The sequence below is a fragment of the Planococcus citri genome, chromosome 4, assembly GCF_950023065.1.
Source record: "Planococcus citri chromosome 4, ihPlaCitr1.1, whole genome shotgun sequence".
Lineage (NCBI taxonomy): Eukaryota > Metazoa > Arthropoda > Insecta > Hemiptera > Pseudococcidae > Planococcus > Planococcus citri.
The window spans coordinates 50,841,431-50,859,524 of record NC_088680.1 but is presented as its reverse complement, the minus strand read 5'-3'; the positions used below and the strand labels follow the sequence as shown (position 1 = coordinate 50,859,524).

Here is an 18,094-nt window from a genome sequence, read left to right as displayed (position 1 = left end):
TCTCTAATTATTCGTGAAATACATACTGATACATTATCGAAGTTTTTCCATTGGCATTGATTATTTTTTTCAAATAACCATACAAAAAAATAATAAAAATTCATTATTTTTGCTTACTCCACAAAGAGTCATCCCGGGATTTGACTAACGAAGATGATGACGACGACGACAGTTCTTGCCTTAGGCCCTCGCCCTAGGGTATGCTAAAATCTCCTACATATAACCCACAGTATTAAAAATGGACAAGTAGATACAAAAATTGGATATAATTAATTCGAAAAAAATCTAAACAACATAGATATAAAAAAAAACGATCATGATAAACAATCGTCGTTGAAAATGTAGACAAATTTTTTCAAAATAACAATCCACGAAGTCAACAAGTAACCAAACCGAATCATCATCTTCACCATTTGATCATTTTCATTTGCTTACCTAAATAGGTACACATGCTTATGAAATTTTTGCATATGCGGAACAAGACTATCCTTACAACGAAATCCTTTATCGCAATAAGCACACCTGAAACGTAGATTCTTCGCATGAACGACCGACTTTTGTCGCCTTTTATGACTTTTAAGAGCACTCTCTCTGGCGAATAATCTGTCGCTAGTGGCACATTTGAATGATTTCTGTTCATCGTGAACGTCGGAAATATGTTCCTTTAGACGGCGATCTGTCGAGAAAATCCGACCGCAAATATCACACCGAGGAGCTGTAACAAATAAATGCAAATAATTAGATCAACGGGAATGTTTTTGTCGAATTAATAGTAACTTCGATAATTAATTAATCAATAGAAATTGAAAACTGGCCACTTACCGAAGAGTTCGTGCACAAATTTTATTTTATCATTGCGTTTATTACTATTCTGATTAGGCGCATAACCGCAAAATGAACATTTTAACGTCTTTCGTTTGTTGTTTTTTGTCTTGAACGATTTGTCACATTTTTCACAATGAAATAACTTATCATCGTGTATACGCATATGCTCATTCAGAGTGCATTTCTTCGGAAAAGATTTCCCGCAAATTACGCATTCAAAACGTCGATGAAAAAGTGACTTTATTGAAAGTGATCCGCTAGTCGAAGAATTCAGTTTCCCTTGACACTGTTGAGATCCATTCAGAGCTCTCTCCAGTAGAGATGAATTAGTGGAAACTTGCGGTTGTATGAACACGTCACGATCCTCGACTGCCTCAGGCAATAATTCTATCACAACGATTTTTTCTTCAAAAGGATCGTCAGTTTCAAAGTGTGTATTCGAAGATGCGCAGAATTCGTCTACAACTGGAATCGAAAAGTAGAAGGAATGATCATCCGGATTTTCCTGTTTCACGATAGCTAGATCTTCACTGTTTTCGTTTAAATGTGATGGCTGCTGAAGTTCGAGTTTGATTTGATCATCAAGATTAACCTCGGTGATATCGAATCCATTCGGGATGCTACTCTCTATCACAGTTCGGTCTTCGTTATTTTCACTCGAATATGACTGTTGATGTTCACGTTTTATACTGAGATCAACATCGAACTCTTTCACGTCGACTTCGGCTTCTAACGTATCCATTTCTGCGTTTGAGGATAAATCTACTTCAACGACGGTATTCGAATGAATGGCTCGGTCAGCGGATGAGTTAGAACATTTGCATTCTTTACTGGTTACTTCTAGTTTTTTAGCGCAACTGAAAATTGAATTTTTACATTTATGTTGGATTTGGATAATCTGAATTGAATGATAATGGATTTACTTACTCGAGAAATTCCTCAAAACTTTTGTTCTTCGATAATATTCTATATCGTTCTGTTACTACGTCGAAGTCTAATTTCAACGTTAAGACCTCTTCATAAGCTGAATCCAGACAAGTTCTAAAACATTCGCATTCGTCAAGTGTTTCGATAAATTTTGACCGTAGTGATCTTCGTTGCTCTGTAGACCTACACAGATATCACTGAATTAAAATTTTCATCTAAAATCGAAATTTATGTTACCTACATGGACTTACTCGTTGACCGAACGGTTCTCCAATGTTACTCCGTAGCGTCGAGTTAAATCATTGTGCTTAGTTTTCAACGATACGATGCTCTTATTCGTCTCGTTCAATTTTTTCATCAAATCTTTGCATTCGTTCAATTTTTTAATGAATTTAAATTGCAGCGTTTCTCGACTATTGGCGTACCTAATAAATATCGAGAAAGATGAAATTATAGTGTTTATTCGTAAATAAAATAGAAGATTTTATACTAACTCGAGAAATTCTTCGAAAAAGTTACTGCTCAATAAGGTTTGGTAAATTTGAACCAAATCACCGTGTTCTGATGTCGATGCGAGTATATCTTCGTAAGCTACATGGAGCCATGTTTTTAAAATTTTGTAATTTTCATTCGTCGCAGTGAACTGTAAACGGAGTTCCTCTTGATGTTTCGCGTAGCTGTAGACATTACAAATAGAATATTAGCCCATGATTATGTTATAGTTGGAGTAACGGCGATGTAATGATCTTACAGGTGAAATTTGGTGGAGTTGCTACTCAGTAACGTATCGCAACTTTGAATCACATCGTCGTAAGGATCGAAGTCCGCATTTACTTGGGCCATGATTGAATTATTCTCAACGAACTCGTGGATAGTTCTTATGGTTTCTAAATGAAAAACACATATTTTACTACACCATCATTCTAGAAGTAAAATCTTTTGAACAATTCTACTTACACTGATTTTTTCATCGACTTGTAATACGACTCATTCGTTGGAATCTACATCATCGAATCAATAAAAAGGCCGAATAAACCACAGCGTTTTTGATTTTGAGCACCTAACGTCATTTTTTATATTATCAAAGTTGTTTGTAAACAAATTGCAATTGCACGTGATAAGATATGTTGTTTGAGTTGCAGACTGTTGCGTACGCAGGCAAATTCGAGTTCTTCGAAATTTCACAAGACAAGACCAGTCTGCTTCAGGAAACAGTACAGAATTACAGACAGTTTTCATTCTATTTGTTCCTAAAGTTTTGGAGAAATTTGAACGGTTAGGCTCAGAATGGAGACCTTTCTGATTCAGTGATTTGTGATTTCTGCATGGATTTCTGGTTTGATTATTATTTTTTCAAAGGTTCCATTATTGAAGATGAAGGAATAATAATAGTAAATGAAGTTATACCCACTTCATTCATAAAAAAATCAGAGTTCTGAGAGTTCACTGCCATGAATAAGAATTAAGATTGACAAAAAAAAATTTATAAAAAATTCAAAACTTGTGCATTGTACCCCATCTACCTGCGAGATGACAAAATAAGGTCTAGTTCTCTTATCACTTGACCAGTTTGTTATCACTTCTCTTCTACAAAAAATGTATCGAAATTCGAAATAAATGAATGGATTGCAATAAAACAGAGTTAAATTTGTCATAAATCCTCGAATTACAAATTATTCCATTCACTTGGGACACCTTGGGACCTTAATCATGTCCAAAAGAACAGTAAACTTATACGTATGCGACGATGTAATCCAAAATTGTGAAAAAATATTGGAATACGACATCGCCAAATTTCACGAGTAAGCCCATATTTTTTCTAATTCTGACCATAATGAAATATTAACTATAGGTACGAAATTCTGTCTGATCTTCATTTAGCTGCAGCAAACTCCTAGAAAAATTTCGGTCGCTATTCGTGTCAACGAACGATGAATATCAATTTCTGAAAACTTGTTTGGATAGAGCTTGCGTAGATACGATTACTTCGAAATCAGAGCATGGTGATCTATCAAAACTTTACGAAATACTGTTGACGAATAATTTTGTAAAAAAATTTCTCCAGTAAGTACATCTTCCTTTCGATTCGAATACTTGATAATTCAAACACGAACAGCTCATAAATATTGGCTATGTGTTTTTAGATTCATAAATAAACAAGAAACACTGCGATTGAAATTCATCGATGGCATAATCGAACACAAGAATTTAGAAAAAATGTTGAACAAGGCCAACGAAAACTTCACGTTATTAAAATCCGAACGTAATGATTCAGTCCTGCGAAATTACGACTTGCTTCTAAAGACTGATTTCGCTGAAGAATTACTCGAGTAAGTCAAGTCCTTCTGTTTCAATGATTTGTTCAAAATTGGTGTATAATCGAACAAATATATGCACAGTCAAAACACCAAAGAACAAGAAATACTGCGTCTGAAATTCGTGGCAAAAGTCGAAGAATGTGAACGAATAAAAAAGTATTTGGATACAGCTTACGAAACTATGATGATATTGAATTCGCAACACGATGATCTGATACGGCGTTTTAAAATTTTATGCGAAAAAAACATCGTCAAGGAATTCCTCGAGTAAGTTCATCGTTATTCGTACTCGTCAGGATTATTTTCATTAATTATTCAATTCTTAGGTATGCAAAACAGCGTGAAACACCTCGGTTGGAAATCACTGAGAAAACTAACGATTGCAATGATTTAGTAGCACGTGAAGTTTTGATCACCGAGCAGCTAAGATACAAGAAGCTTAAAGACGAGCGTGACGCCTTAGATTATTTATCAGAAGAATTATGTCGTTTATTACAACGATATCAACGTCGTGCACCGTTCGATCAGACTAGAGGAGAATTCGAAGAAAATAGAGAACTAGTTCGAAGCTCTGCGATTAGTGATTTTACATCGTCCGATTATTCAAATATCGCTAATGAACTAGATAATGAAGCATCTTTTAGTTCAGAAACGAGGACGGATATCAAAAATTCTAATCTGTGTCACGATTTTGAATCTAATCACCAAGTTTGGCTTGTGAAAAATGATGAAGATGAGCTAATCGTTGTGAAGGAGGAAAAAACAGATTTATCTTTTGAAATGAATGAAGAATTTGATATTTTGAGTAAGTAGCATGGACTATTAATCAATCACCGTACCATAAATTCGATATCAGTGGTACGTGTAGTAATTATTGTTATATTCGCATTGGGTTTTCAGCTGAGCATGCTTCGGACTCGTTCGAAAAAACTCCAGAAAATAAATATTTTGAAAAACTCGACTGCCAGAGTAAGTTGAGAAAAATTCTATTCATCGATTACAAATTTTAATACATTTCAACGTTGATTAATTTTCACCGCTCTGTTTCATTTTCTCTTACCTAGATTCCGACGACAAGAGTAGTAAAAATATACTCGAACACGACGCATCTCGTGATGAAAAACCATACCAATGTACTACCTGTAATAAGCGATTCAACAAGATAGATTATTTAAAAAGACACGAGTTAATGCACAGTTCGGAGAAGCTTTTCAAATGTTCAATGTGTGATAAGTGTTTCAAAGATCCCAGTAATAAGGGCCGACACGAGCGTACAGTTCATGGAAAAGGTCCTCGTTATTGTTGCGCTCATTGCGATGAAAATTACGCTCGTAAAGGAAATCTTATCATTCATATAAAATCAAAACATTTACCTAGACAAGAAAACGAGTACCGATGTACCTATTGTCACAAAACATTCGTTTCGAAAGAGTCTTGGAAGTATCATCACACAACACACTCTTCGAATAACGACAGACCATACAGATGCTCGATATGTTGCAAGGGTTTTAAAGATAGTAAAACCAGGACCAAGCATGAGAAAAAAGTTCATGTAGAAGAGATACGTTTTTATTGCGCACTATGCCGGAAAAATTATCGTTACAAATATGATCTTACGAGACATATGCAAAAGGATCATTTATGATGATTTTTATCATGGGTTTTAAATATTTGTTTCACTTCTTGATTTTGGAAGTGTTCCTGAAAGTACGTACTTTGGCGTGCTAGAAAAATCTACAAAACGTTGCAGTTGCTCAATCAGTTTATGGCCGAGCCAAGAATTATTTAAGTGATGGATCATGAATTTATAATGGATGTGAACATTTTTCTTTACTGAGTAAAAAGGGATGCTGAATGATATCATTTGAAATGTTAAGACTTGACAATATATCTCTTCTATTGATCTTGACTCTTTTTCATTTCTCTAGATGCAGTTCTCAAAATAAGTGCTCCTTATGGCTTTTGAGAAGTGTGATCATTTTATTTGTCGGATTGTTTGGGGAGTTGAGTTCTAATGTACATTAGTTCTATGATCTGAACTTCTCAACTCTTATACTACAGAGTAAACATTCCTTGATAAATATTCTGACGAAAAAAGACGCTCGATATTCGCCATTCGGAAACTTTACTAATCGTGATTCGTAGTGCAGGAAACACAACAGGAACCTTTGGCATCCATTAACATCACCGACATATTAATGTTCCTAAACGATCCATCAATCATCACTACCTCTATATAAGAATGTGAAAGCCAATATCACTTATACGTTCCAATATCTATACCTGGCCGAAATTTTCGTAGCAATAATCAACCTTAATTATATCTTATTAATTCAGTTTCGCTGGTATTTGCTTTCCAGTACGCTAGGTACATAAACGCAAACATTTGAGCTGATTAATTTTCAAGAGGATTTAAAAAAAATATTCGTACAGGTAACGAGCAAAAACTACTCGTGACGTAACTTGATTCATCGTCTTCGACCTGACACAGGAAACCCTTTTCAGCGAATTCTTACGAAGCCTGCACTTTCGTTTTACCTTCGATTAACAAAACTAATAACCGGTTCAACCCTTAAGAAACGACGCTAACTGGTTTTGTTCGATGGAGGATTCCAGAGGACAACATTTTTTCCATATCCTTTAGTGCTAAGGCATAAATACAGGTATAATTATTACGTAGAGAACACTTTTATACTTTGTATGGTTCAGTGCTGTTTTAAAATATTTTTAATGCGATCTGGAGGAGAATACTGATTTGGGTAAGTTTTTATTTATGTATTTAAGTAGCTTAAATCGTGCTGTAATTTATTAAAATTAATTTTCTTAGTACATACATATCTTATTCTTCCTTTTTTTTTTTTTTTTTGGTACGATAAGGTGTTTTATATTCAGTGAGACGTCAGTGCCAAAACTCAAGTACATACAACACTGACATTTTTTCCAAATAAAAGACGTATTCCAACCTGTTTTAAATTTTATTAAAATGTTTCCAGTGATTTTCTTTTATTTAAGTATCTTCTTCTCAAGTGTCAATAATTTTACGTATTTTTTTTTTTTTTTTTTACAAAATTTCTAAAATTGACAAACATTTTTTACAAACTAAGACCTCGTTCAGCTCCTTTTTCAATACCATATGAGTCAAGCTAAGTGAAAGCAGGTGTCTGCTGGTCTGGTACAAAAATAGGTACCAAAAAAAAAAACACAATTTGACTTACTTTGAATGAAAATACGAAAATTGTTGTATCAAAATGTATTCATAAAGTACGAAAATTTCTAAAAAAAAAAAAAACTCGTATCATTATCAAAACTATGGTTTAATTTAATTTTGTTTCCTCTGTTCTGTATTTCTTGAAATAATACCTATCGGTTTTTGAACATTTTTGTACTCGTTCCCTTCGGACTTCTTCGCTTCATTTTTTAAAACTAAATTTTGTGTAATTTTATAGAAAAAAATCGAGGAAATTAAAATAAAATTTGATATTTTGATCGGATTTAGCAATTTTTTCGCAATTTTGATCATCAACTTTTGAATTTGTCAATTTTTTTTACAAATATCGCGTATTTAAAACTTGGGTATCTTGGTTGTCTAACAACAAGTTTGCAAAATCCATCCATCCAAAGTATACCTACCCAGAAAATTTTTATTTCAATTTTTTCAACTTTTTTTTCCTCGCATCGCTTTTATTTTTCAAAATTGAATTTTCTAAAGATTTATTTTGTTTGAACCTGGAAATTCCAACAAGAGAGGTATTTGTATTCCGACTGACAGGACAAAATTTATCCTAAAAAAATTTCAACCAGCGAAGTGTATTTCTTGATTTTTGTTGAATTTTTAAGGCTCTCATTTGGTTACAATTTTTTTTTTCTTACAAAATTTTAGTAAGGCAATTGTTGTATGAGAAATAGGACAGTGTAAAGAGAGTGAGCTAGTTGGATGAGTCAGCATAAATTCGAGGAATAGGTTGAGGAGTGTGAGAATGAATAAGTAGGACACTGAAACACAACGTTTTTATATGTATGGTTTATTATTAACTTCGTTGGTATCAACCTAGAGCTAGACAGTCAGTTTGTATTGAGACAGTTTAACAGTTGAATATTTTAAATATTTGGAGAATACATCATTTTGATGAAACACTGCCTATTATTTCATTCGATAGAATTGGCGCCCAACGTGGGGCCCCCTTCTAAAAATTGTCGCCTTTTTTACAGAAATTTTCAAAAAGTCTTACGTAATTACTAATTAGTACCTACCTACTTACTTTTTTTTCAAAAATGTCAAAAAATGCTCACTTTTTCGCCATAAAAAGGTCTCATTTTTCAAAAAATTGCTCAAAAAGCTTCTTTTTTTGTCAGAAATTTCCAAAAAGCCTTGCCTTTTATTGCTAAAATTGCTCAAGTCTCGCTTTTTAAAAGAAAAAAAATTGCCAAAAAGTCATATTTTTTGCTGAAACTGTCTAAGTCGCAATCGAGTTTTACAACTTTTAGATTTTAATTTATGTGTTATTTTTTTTTTTTTTTTTTTTTTTGCATGAAATTTAATTGAAACCTTCTGGTTTTATTGAATAATTTTTCCATGTTTTTCTCACGTTTTATAATACGTATTTATGGTTACTTTTTTGAACGTTTTTGATTGCCAAAATGTACCTTTACCATTTTTGGAAACAATTCAGTACAAATGAAATCGAAATTTTACCAAATTGATCTAGAAATGTCATAATTTAGCAGACGGTCTATTTTTGACACTCCTCTGCCCTTACCCTCCGAATCAATTTTGGAAACGGTTTCGAGTCGTTTCGAGACGTTTTGCAACTTCCAACTGATTTTAGAAAGTTAAAATTCCCATAAAATTTTACTCGTCACTGAAACTGATTTCGGAAAAATGGAAAGCTGGACGGTCCCAAAATCGCCAAAAACAATCTCCAGTTAATTCGAATCTAATTTGAACAATTTTTTGAATTTTTATGGCAGTTTTTGAAATTATAGAATTTCTAAAATATAGCAGAAGGCTCCAGAATAGTTTGGCTGGAGCCATCTCCATTTTGACTCGTGCATATTAGGTAAATTAAGAATTTAAAGTAAATTTCAGCATTCCAACTTCATTGAAATAAAAAAATTTGTGAAAATTTCAACTTTAAAAAATATGCTGGAGACTCCAGAACTGCACAAAATGCGAAATAGCGTACACATAAAATTTCAGCTTTTTCACTTTGGTAAAATTTTAATTTTCTCGCATTTTTGGCCCCCAATTTGATTTGGATCATTCCATGTCTACTCAACCAAAAAAAGGCGATTTTGAAAGTCATGTCTTTCGATTTCGCCCAATTTTTTTTTACAATATCTACCCGCCCAGTAAGTAAGAAACCCGCAATCGGTTTGGTCTCAGGGGGCTCCCATTATTTTCACATTGTCTCGAGGTACTCAACTTCAGGAGTCCATTCCTCCAAAACTATGATACTATGATCAAAACTGATTTCACAGTTCAAAAGGGCATTGCATTTAGAACTTTTTAAACATTTTGAAATTTTCAAAAGTTGAAAGTTGAACTTTTAAATTGAAAGTTCAAACTTTAAAATGGCGCTGTAAGTGGGAGCTACCATTTAAAATTTTGAAAAAATTTCCATAGATGTAACTTTTTATGCTTTTTTGAAATATTCCAGTTTCGAGATGGGATCTCTTAATGGAGGGGGAACACCTCCCCCCCAATTTTGGGCGAAACTTTCGAAAGAAAATTTTGAGCATGTGACGTATCGAATTGTATGTTTTTGGTGACGCTGAACACGAATATGACGTCAGATTTTTGATATGACGTCCGATTTTTGATTGGACCCCATCCACGGCACACAACAATTATTTTGGACTTTTGCCTATTGGGGGAGGTTCTGGGGGCCATGGGTGAGGTTGACTTAAAAAAAACTATGGCTATATTCGTGTTCAGCGATATCGAAAACATACTATTTCATGTGTCACACAAATGTAATCCTTTTTTTTATGGGTTACCCCTTTTGGGGAGGTGCTGGTGGCCGTGAACGGGTCCAATCAAAAATCTGACGTCATATTCGTGTTCAGCGTCGCCAAAAACATACTATTCCATGTGTCGCACGAACAAAACACTTTTTTGAACTTTTACCCCCTTTGGTGAGGTGCTGGGGGCCATGGATGGGGTCCAATCAAAAATCTGACGTCATATTCGTGTTCAGCGTCACCAAAAACATAGAATTCGATACGTCACATGCCTAAGATTTTCTTTCAAAAGTTTTGCCCCAAATTGTGGGTGGGGGTGCTCCCTCTCCATTAAGAGATCTCATCTAGAAACTTAAATATTTCGAAAAAGCATCAAAAGGTACATCTATGGAAATTTTTTCAAAATTTTAAATGGTAGCTCCCACGTACAGCATCATTTTGAAGTTTAACTTTCAACTTTTGAAAATTTCAAAATGCTTGAAAAGTTTTAAATGCAATGCCCTTTTGAACTGTGAAATTAGTTTTGATCAAAGTATCATAGTTTTGGAGGAATGGGCTGCTAAAGTTGAGTACCTCGAGACAATGTGAAAATAATGCAAGCCCCTCCCACCCGCCCCCTGAGGGGGCTGGGACCAAACTAATTTGCGGGGTTCTTACTTACTGGGTGGATATATATTGTAAAAAAAATTTGAGCGAAATCTAAAGACACGACTTTCAAAATCGCATTTTTTTGGTTGAGTTGACATGGAATGACCCTTTATCTAGTTCTAAATTTTTTTTATCGATTGGGTACCTCGATCTCCCACGTCAGAAAAATCGTCTACTTAGAATTTTGAAAATCTTTGAACGCTCTGAAGACTCGATGATTGGGGGGGGGGTGACCTACAGGACAATTGTCGTGGTAAAAAATTTCATTTTTAAAGTATGAAAATGGAATAAGTACCTAGATACTAATAATGTCTAACCATTTACAGAATTTAATCGACACACAGAGAATAAAGAAACAATTTATCGTCATGAATAATCTAGTCATCAGTTCAATCTTCCTGTACGCTGCGATATGTTGCGATGCAACCTTATGGGGCAGTTCGGAAACCAGAGAAACAAAACCTCCCGGTTATTTACCCATCTTACAAGTACGTAAATATAACGGTTTTCAAATTAATCCCGTCCAAGGAACACCTATTTATTTACCAAACGAACCGAGCCAGACGAATAACATCGAAGCTCAGTTGACAACGAATCAACCGAACCAGATAAAAATCCTACAATTAGATACGATCAGCAGGCTGGCTTCCTACCTTCCAGCGGACTTTGATTTACAGGACATGGACCTTAGCGATATATTACCTTACGTTGATTTAATATCCGAAGATACTTTGGAACAATTCAAACACGATACTGAAACGAGTAAGAAGCCAGAGAAATCAAAGATTTTGAAATTAATCGCCTTCATTAAAAGTATCAAAGAGAAAAAACTCAAACCATTCAAATACGTCGCCAGTGTAGGTAGCAATATAATCCATAAAAAGAAAAACTGGATTTTCGGTTCAGCTACGACCACAACTCCAGCTCCTTCGGTAACCTACCCTGCTCCTTCTTCTCCTTACTCTTATAATCCGTCTTTGACGCAATTCGGACAATATTTCCCGCTTACTGGGGCAAGATTCCCTCCTCTGCAATCGTTCCCTTACTATCAGCAGTATCCGATTTACTCTTACAATCAACAGCAGCAGAAAAATCCCATCGATAATACGCCCAGTTTTCCTAGCGCTGACCAATTTCCATCCAGTTATCCTGTTGTAAATCTACCACTACAATTCCAAAATACAAAACCAATTGAAACTCCAGCCGAACCTGCCAGTTTGCCTAAATTCCCATCGAGTAATCCAACACCTGCTGCGGCTATTCCAGAATTTCAACAGATCCCCAACAATAATATCCAATTCCCGTCCAACAGCTTTGCTTACCCATCGTTACCTGCAGCTCAAAATTCCGAACCGGCTAAAACTGAGGTAACTTACGAATACAAACAACCTCCAGCTAGTACTTTTGTTGTCCACGATACCATTACCAATGGTGCTAATCGTCAAGTCGTCTCTTTCAATCAACCCGAATTACCTTCGACTGCCTCTCCTGCTGCTCCTCAAGCCGAACACTCGTCTAATCAACAGTTGCAGTATTCTTATCGTATTAGTCCAGCTTCCACTGTATACAGTCCACCTCCACGGCAGCAACCATCGTTGTTAAACGTACCAGCATATCAACCGAATTCTTGGTACATTCCATCATCGTACCAGAATACTCATCAAGAACCGAATAAATTTTACACAACGTCGTCGTCTAACGATCTAGTCGCAGCTGGATCCGATGATGTTGAAAAAATCGATCAACCAGTGAAACCAACGACCACGAGTAGCCGGAATGAGGGCGAAACGGAATCTGCCAAGTTATTGGATAGTGCTGTACAAGTATTAACCAGTACTGAAACGACTTTTTCGAAATCTCAACAATCCGGACCCAAGAGGACTCATTTGAGGCCAGTTCAAGTGCCAATTGGTACGACGCCGTCGGTTGTTTATCCCAGTTTACCCAAAGAAGAAATACCTAAAGGTAGGATATAGTTTTTTAATGATTTTTTTGAAATGAGCATAGACGTGATTTTGAATAGGTAACTACCTGTAGAATTAAAGCTTTTTTTCAACTCCTCGTCTCATAGGGTAGCCAAAGCCAACATGCTCCCTAAAATTGGCAAATTCTTTTTTGAAAAATATATAAAATAAACTTTTCATCAATTAAACTTATTTTGAACAGAGTTTTGAAACTCTTTGTTTTTCTTTTTTTAAAATCGAACTCTGAATTAGCTTCTTTTTTTTGACAACTTCCACTGCTCCTACCTCATTACAAATAAATTGGAATAAGACAGGATCAAAATATGGTGGAGGTTTTATAATTTATCTTGAAAATTTGCTAGATAGGTAATTTAATATTATATGAAAAATGAGTAAAAAAATGTAGGTTAGGTATATAATAAAGTATTTTCTATTTTTTTAAATTAAAATTCTATTTAATAAATTATTATTTTTTATATTAAAATTCAATTATTGAAAAAATAATGATTTTACTTTTATTAAATTTAAAAATTAAAAAAAAAATAAGCTTGATATAGTTAGATCGAGCATAACTCGCCAAATTGATTATAGTTAGTAATTACCACGATACCTATATAGATTTTTCCTCACATTCTCTAAGGGAAGAATGTGAGTGGTTTTTGCCTGGACTAGCTCAGTAAGAGACATTAAACAGTCATGCAGTCTACTATAGTCAATTATTATGTAATGAAGAAAGAACTTATTCCAACATTCAAGACAAATTACAAACATTTTATTAAAACGTAATTTACCTACATAGGAAAACATATTATCTTTTGACAAACATAAATGGTTGCCTAAGGACCGTTTCAAGGCAGAATATAAACATTTTCACATCATGGTACAATAGATTAGAAATTAAATACATTGTAGCTAAACCTATCTAAAGATACCCAGCTCCAATGAATACATGATTAAAATCCCAAAGAAACACGATATAACAATGTTTGAACTCCATTAAAATAAATAAATAAATAAATAAATTAAATTGCTTAAACCCACAAACCCCCGCATTTGTAGATCAAAACATCACCACTAATTAATCGATACATTTGAATTAATTAGCTAAAGTAAGTTACTTCGAACCTACTTACCAAAACTGTACACTTTTTCCATCTCTTCTGATAGTTCTGATGCCTTTCCAATACCAAAGGGTTCGATGGAACTTAACTAAAAGAGGCACTAGTAAACACTTTGCATGATTCGCATATGACCGACACCATAGCGAATCACCAAAAAGGTACAAATTATTGATCATCGGATCCATGATCACTGAATTTACATTAGTATTAATCACGCGCGAAGGTGACGTAAATCGAAGGGTGTAGATCGCGAACTCCATTATCATATACCCCGAATTCTACACTTAAGGTGAGAAATAATATGATAAGGAGACTTAAGGGGCGTACACATGATCCAATATATTTGACAAACTCGATTTGTCAAATCAAATTGAATTTAATCAAACATATTCGGTTGTGTGGACGCTCTGATGATGTCTTTCTCAAATTTTTAACGTTTTGTTGATCGGAGACACCATAGACACAACTCTGAAAATAATTCTGAAAATATAAATAATTTCTATTTTCAGAATTGGTGTCATCGATCAACAAAACGTTGAAAATTTGGAAAAAAAACTTAGATTATCAGAGCGTTTACATGATCTAATATATTTGACTTTCCATGCAACCAAATATATGTTGATTATATGTTGATAAATTTTATCAACGATGTCAATTTGACAAACCTGGTTTGTCAAATATATTGGATCATGTGTACGCCCCTTTAAACGTGACTGTACGTATTTTTCAGGGCTTCAAACCCGAACGTTTTCGGGTATGGGTATCGGGTACAGGTACAGAAATTTTTTTCAGAGGATCAGGTACGGGTACAGAAAATTTTTCGGGTACGGGTATCGGGTACAGGTATGGGATTTTCTTCAATTTTCGCCATTTTTGATACAATTTTGATGAAATACCTGAAAAAATACCCGATCTATCAGGTATTCGGGTTCAAAATAGTTTAATCGGGTATGGGTTCGGGTACAGGTATTCCTTGTTTTATTTTTTCGGGTACGGGTACAGGTTCGGGTACAGAAATTTATGGATTTTTGTTCGGGTATTCGGGTATTAGGGTACGGGTACGGATTTGAAGCCCTGGTATTTCTTACAACGAGGAACCGCAATTGTGCACTATATGAAGTTGAATCTCGACTTTGGCGCTAACATCCCAGTATATATAGAAAAAAGGGTGATTTTGGTCCCTCCCCCGAGGTCACGTGGTCAAAAATAGGCTTAAAGGCGCTAATAATTTACAAAAGAAGCCGCTACCTGTCAGCAAGCGAGCATTCTTTCCAATAAATTTACCTAATTAATTGGCTATTTTCCCTATCTCGGGGTATAAATGTCACTTGTGGCTGTCAACCCTTAGATAATTTAATATCTATCTTTTAAGAAGGGTTCAGCCGCCAGTGACGTCAAATGTACAAGTACAGGAGTACTTGTACATTTCTACATCTCTAAAGTATACCTACACGTTTCCATAACCTATCGGTTTAAGGGGTAGATGAAATAGGCATCTCCTTAAGTGGTGCATAACATCTGTACCCCCTAAGAAGTGCGGGCCATATACACTATGTCAAGCTAAAGAATTTCTTTAAAATAAGGAATTTTTACCTACTAAATTTTCACATTAAAATGAGATGCTTACCATTCATTTTCTCCGTAAAATTCCAAAATTAAACGACAAATTTTTAAAATTTTTGAGCTCTCGTTCTCTGTGTAAATTTTTATTCCACCATAAATCAAAATTTTTTTCCAAATTCAGAAACATGAATTTTTTTGTCAAAGATTTTCGAATTCAAAATTTCAAAATGAAATCAATCGAAATCAAAAACCTTATTTTACTTGACCTCATCTTATTCCAATTTTGTTCGGATTTGGAAATTTTTCCTTGTGAGCGGTCGAAAATGTCAAAAAAAGGCGAAAGTAATAATTGTTGCGTTAAAATCAATCTTTCGCGAGTCCAAAAAGAGAGTCGTAAAAAAATTTAGGAGAAGGAAATTGGAAAAATTTTCAAATAATTTATCTTTACTTTTGTAATGATCAAAATGCAAAAAGTGAACATGGAAAAAGAGCTAAAGGAATAAAAAGGAGCTCGACCAAACTTTTCAGAAAACACCCCCCCCCCTCCCACCATTCAACGAGGTTTTAAAAAAACATTTTTGAAAAGAATCATAATAATTATGAGAGACAACTTAGCTGGAGAAAAAACTTTAGCTGACGTTGTAGAATCAAATTTTGAAAAGATTGAAAACTTAATTTGCATACCTAATCTTTTGCAGGGAAATTAATTTTTAAGAAAAAAGTTATATTATCAATTCATTTTTATCTTCAATTGTGTGGACGCTATTCGAAGAATTCAAAAAATAAAAAGGAAAATTACGCTCTTTTTTTTCTTTTTAAGTTACATAATATTATTATATGTCTTCAAAAAGTACGAAGACCTTTTTTTTTGAAAGAAATTCAATTTTATACCAAAAAGACTTTATATGTAGGTACCTACTTACTTGATATTTTTAATATTTTCAAAACCAAAGAAAATATCCAAGTACCTAGGTACATATTTCAATTTAAAAAAAAAAAAATAATGAAAAAAATAGTCTTCCATTTTTGGTGTGAAATTATTTCACCTTCAATTTTGAAGATAAGCTCACAAAAAATATGCTAATGACCTTTTGAAAAAAATTTCTCATAATTGATTTGAAAAAAAAATTGATTAAGTAATTAATTGTTTCTCATCTTTGTTTTGAAATGTAAATTGATGTTATAATTATGTCTTCTCGATACTGAAAATATCAATAAAAATGTGCAAGCACCTTTTATGTATGTACTTAGGATAATCAATTTTCTACAAAAGAAATTCTTTTTAGTTATTTTGAAATATTCGAAAACGACATTATTTTAGGTAAATAAATAATGAAAATACAAAATCAGTAATTGAAAAAGAAGGTAGTTGACCAAAAAATTAAATTAAAAAAATAAAAAATTGTTTGTACTTGGACATTTAAAAAAAATGGAAAAAAATAAAACAATCTCAAAAAAATACGAGTATTCAAAAACGATATTACGTTACTTAAATAATAAAATTTTAAAAAAGGAATTTGAAGTACCTACTTATTTGGAAAAGTAAAAAAAAAAGGTGAAATATTGACAATTATTACTATGCGTTGCAATGAAAAAATTGCAGAAAAAGGGTTCATAATATTTCAAGATATCTAGGTACCGGTTCTTTGTTCAATTTCGTATGGCAATTAAACCATTATAATATATTTTTATTAGCAATATTATACAGAGCTAAATCAAAAATTATTGTTTGTAAAAAAAATTGAAAACAAAAATATCTGCTTCAATAAGTTTTATCTTCAAGCGTCACTTTCACTTGGTTTGAATGCAAAAGAAAATCGATTAAAAAGAAAATTCAAAAGTAAAATTGATGAAATTATTGAAAAATGCAATTAAAATAAAAAATTACCTATAAGATTTTTCTATTTTTTCAAATAATGCATTAATATACGACTAATTTTTTACAAAAATAAGTGGTAGTTGAACAATTTGAATTATTTTGTTTACTTGTAAGAAAAAAAAATGTTTTTTTAACTGAAAATAATAATTTTGTATCATAATTTTTTTTTCAGACGATGTCAACAAATCATCGCCAGCAATCAATTCATCGACGACGAATTAATTTTTTGTAAAATGTTCGAAAAAGATTCATAATATTTATAATTAAGTAATTTATAAGCTTATTTATTGTTCAACTCAGCCTGCGAAAAATAAATTTTTTAAAAGAATTCAAATTCTTATTCCACCTTGATCTTCTATATTTTTTAATAGGATTCATCAGGTGTACTCTTGAGGTAATAAACGATTTGAAATGACTTAGAAACACACTGAACATTGCTCAACTTTGTTGAAAATATCCACAAAATTAAAGTAAAAATCAATAAAAGATCGTTATTTATTTTTAAAAAAAAAAAACAAAAACAAAGAGCGAAATTAGAACGCTAATCTTAAAATATAATTTTAGTTCGAGTTTTCATGGAAAATATTACGAAAGATAAATTCGTGTATTTACGGCAAACTGGTTATGCAATTTTATTAACATCGTGAAATACTACGGTGTGGACGTAAATTGAAGGCGCAACAATATCACACTATTTTCTCCTTTGTTTTTTTCAGTTTCAATTTCTCCATTTCAGTTTCAGTTTTCCATCAGTGCTGAGTCCAAATTTGATGCTGTTTTGGAGGGATAATGAGAAGGAGCTTCTGTTGAGGGTGGGGAGGATTTGAAAATGAGTTTCATGGTGTGAAGTATCTACATTCTACATTCATGTTTTCAAACCTCCCTGAG

The 18,094-nt window shown here is 33.4% G+C and overlaps 3 protein-coding genes across 3 annotated transcripts; 2 read left to right on the top strand and 1 right to left on the bottom strand.

Annotated features, from left to right (window-relative positions):
* Positions 1-251: 251 nt before the first annotated feature.
* Positions 252-2,905, bottom strand: LOC135842413 (zinc finger protein 181-like). Its single transcript, XM_065359863.1, has 7 exons — positions 2,710-2,905; positions 2,504-2,639; positions 2,247-2,429; positions 2,004-2,177; positions 1,753-1,935; positions 823-1,682; positions 252-715 (listed from the first exon to the last, which is right to left on the bottom strand). Exons 2-7 carry the CDS (start codon positions 2,593-2,595, stop codon positions 432-434), a joined length of 1,776 nt encoding a protein of 591 aa, XP_065215935.1. The 5' UTR covers positions 2,596-2,639; positions 2,710-2,905; the 3' UTR covers positions 252-431.
* A 409-nt stretch (positions 2,906-3,314) lies between these two features.
* On the top strand, positions 3,315-5,974 carry LOC135842412 (zinc finger protein 436-like). Its single transcript, XM_065359862.1, has 7 exons — positions 3,315-3,554; positions 3,634-3,816; positions 3,897-4,082; positions 4,152-4,337; positions 4,397-4,875; positions 4,971-5,039; positions 5,135-5,974. The coding sequence occupies exons 1-7, from the start codon at positions 3,463-3,465 to the stop codon at positions 5,713-5,715; spliced, it is 1,776 nt and encodes a 591-aa protein (XP_065215934.1). The 5' UTR covers positions 3,315-3,462; the 3' UTR covers positions 5,716-5,974.
* A 542-nt stretch (positions 5,975-6,516) lies between these two features.
* LOC135842414 (uncharacterized) lies at positions 6,517-17,534 on the top strand. The gene is made up of 3 exons (XM_065359864.1): positions 6,517-6,829; positions 11,006-12,644; positions 17,379-17,534. The coding sequence occupies exons 2-3, from the start codon at positions 11,048-11,050 to the stop codon at positions 17,426-17,428; spliced, it is 1,647 nt and encodes a 548-aa protein (XP_065215936.1). The 5' UTR covers positions 6,517-6,829; positions 11,006-11,047; the 3' UTR covers positions 17,429-17,534.
* The last annotated feature ends 560 nt before the right edge of the window (positions 17,535-18,094 follow it).

Bases quoted from the DNA above. Each gene is read 5' to 3' on its own strand.
- LOC135842413 (XM_065359863.1), bottom strand. From the start codon at position 2,595: ATGGCCCAAGTAAATGCGGACTTCGATCCTTACGACGATGTGATTCAA. The intron at 1,936-2,003 runs GTAAGTCCATGT...ATATCTGTGTAG, and splicing joins GAGAACCGTTCGGTCAACGA to GTCTACAGAGCAACGAAGAT. The intron at 1,683-1,752 runs GTAAGTAAATCC...TTCAATTTTCAG, and splicing joins AGTTTTGAGGAATTTCTCGA to TTGCGCTAAAAAACTAGAAG.
- LOC135842412 (XM_065359862.1), top strand. From the start codon at position 3,463: ATGTCCAAAAGAACAGTAAACTTATACGTATGCGACGATGTAATCCAA. The intron at 3,555-3,633 runs GTAAGCCCATAT...ATCTTCATTTAG, and splicing joins GACATCGCCAAATTTCACGA to CTGCAGCAAACTCCTAGAAA. The intron at 3,817-3,896 runs GTAAGTACATCT...ATGTGTTTTTAG, and splicing joins TTTGTAAAAAAATTTCTCCA to ATTCATAAATAAACAAGAAA.
- LOC135842414 (XM_065359864.1), top strand. From the start codon at position 11,048: ATGAATAATCTAGTCATCAGTTCAATCTTCCTGTACGCTGCGATATGT. The intron at 12,645-17,378 runs GTAGGATATAGT...TTTTTTTTTCAG, and splicing joins CAAAGAAGAAATACCTAAAG to ACGATGTCAACAAATCATCG.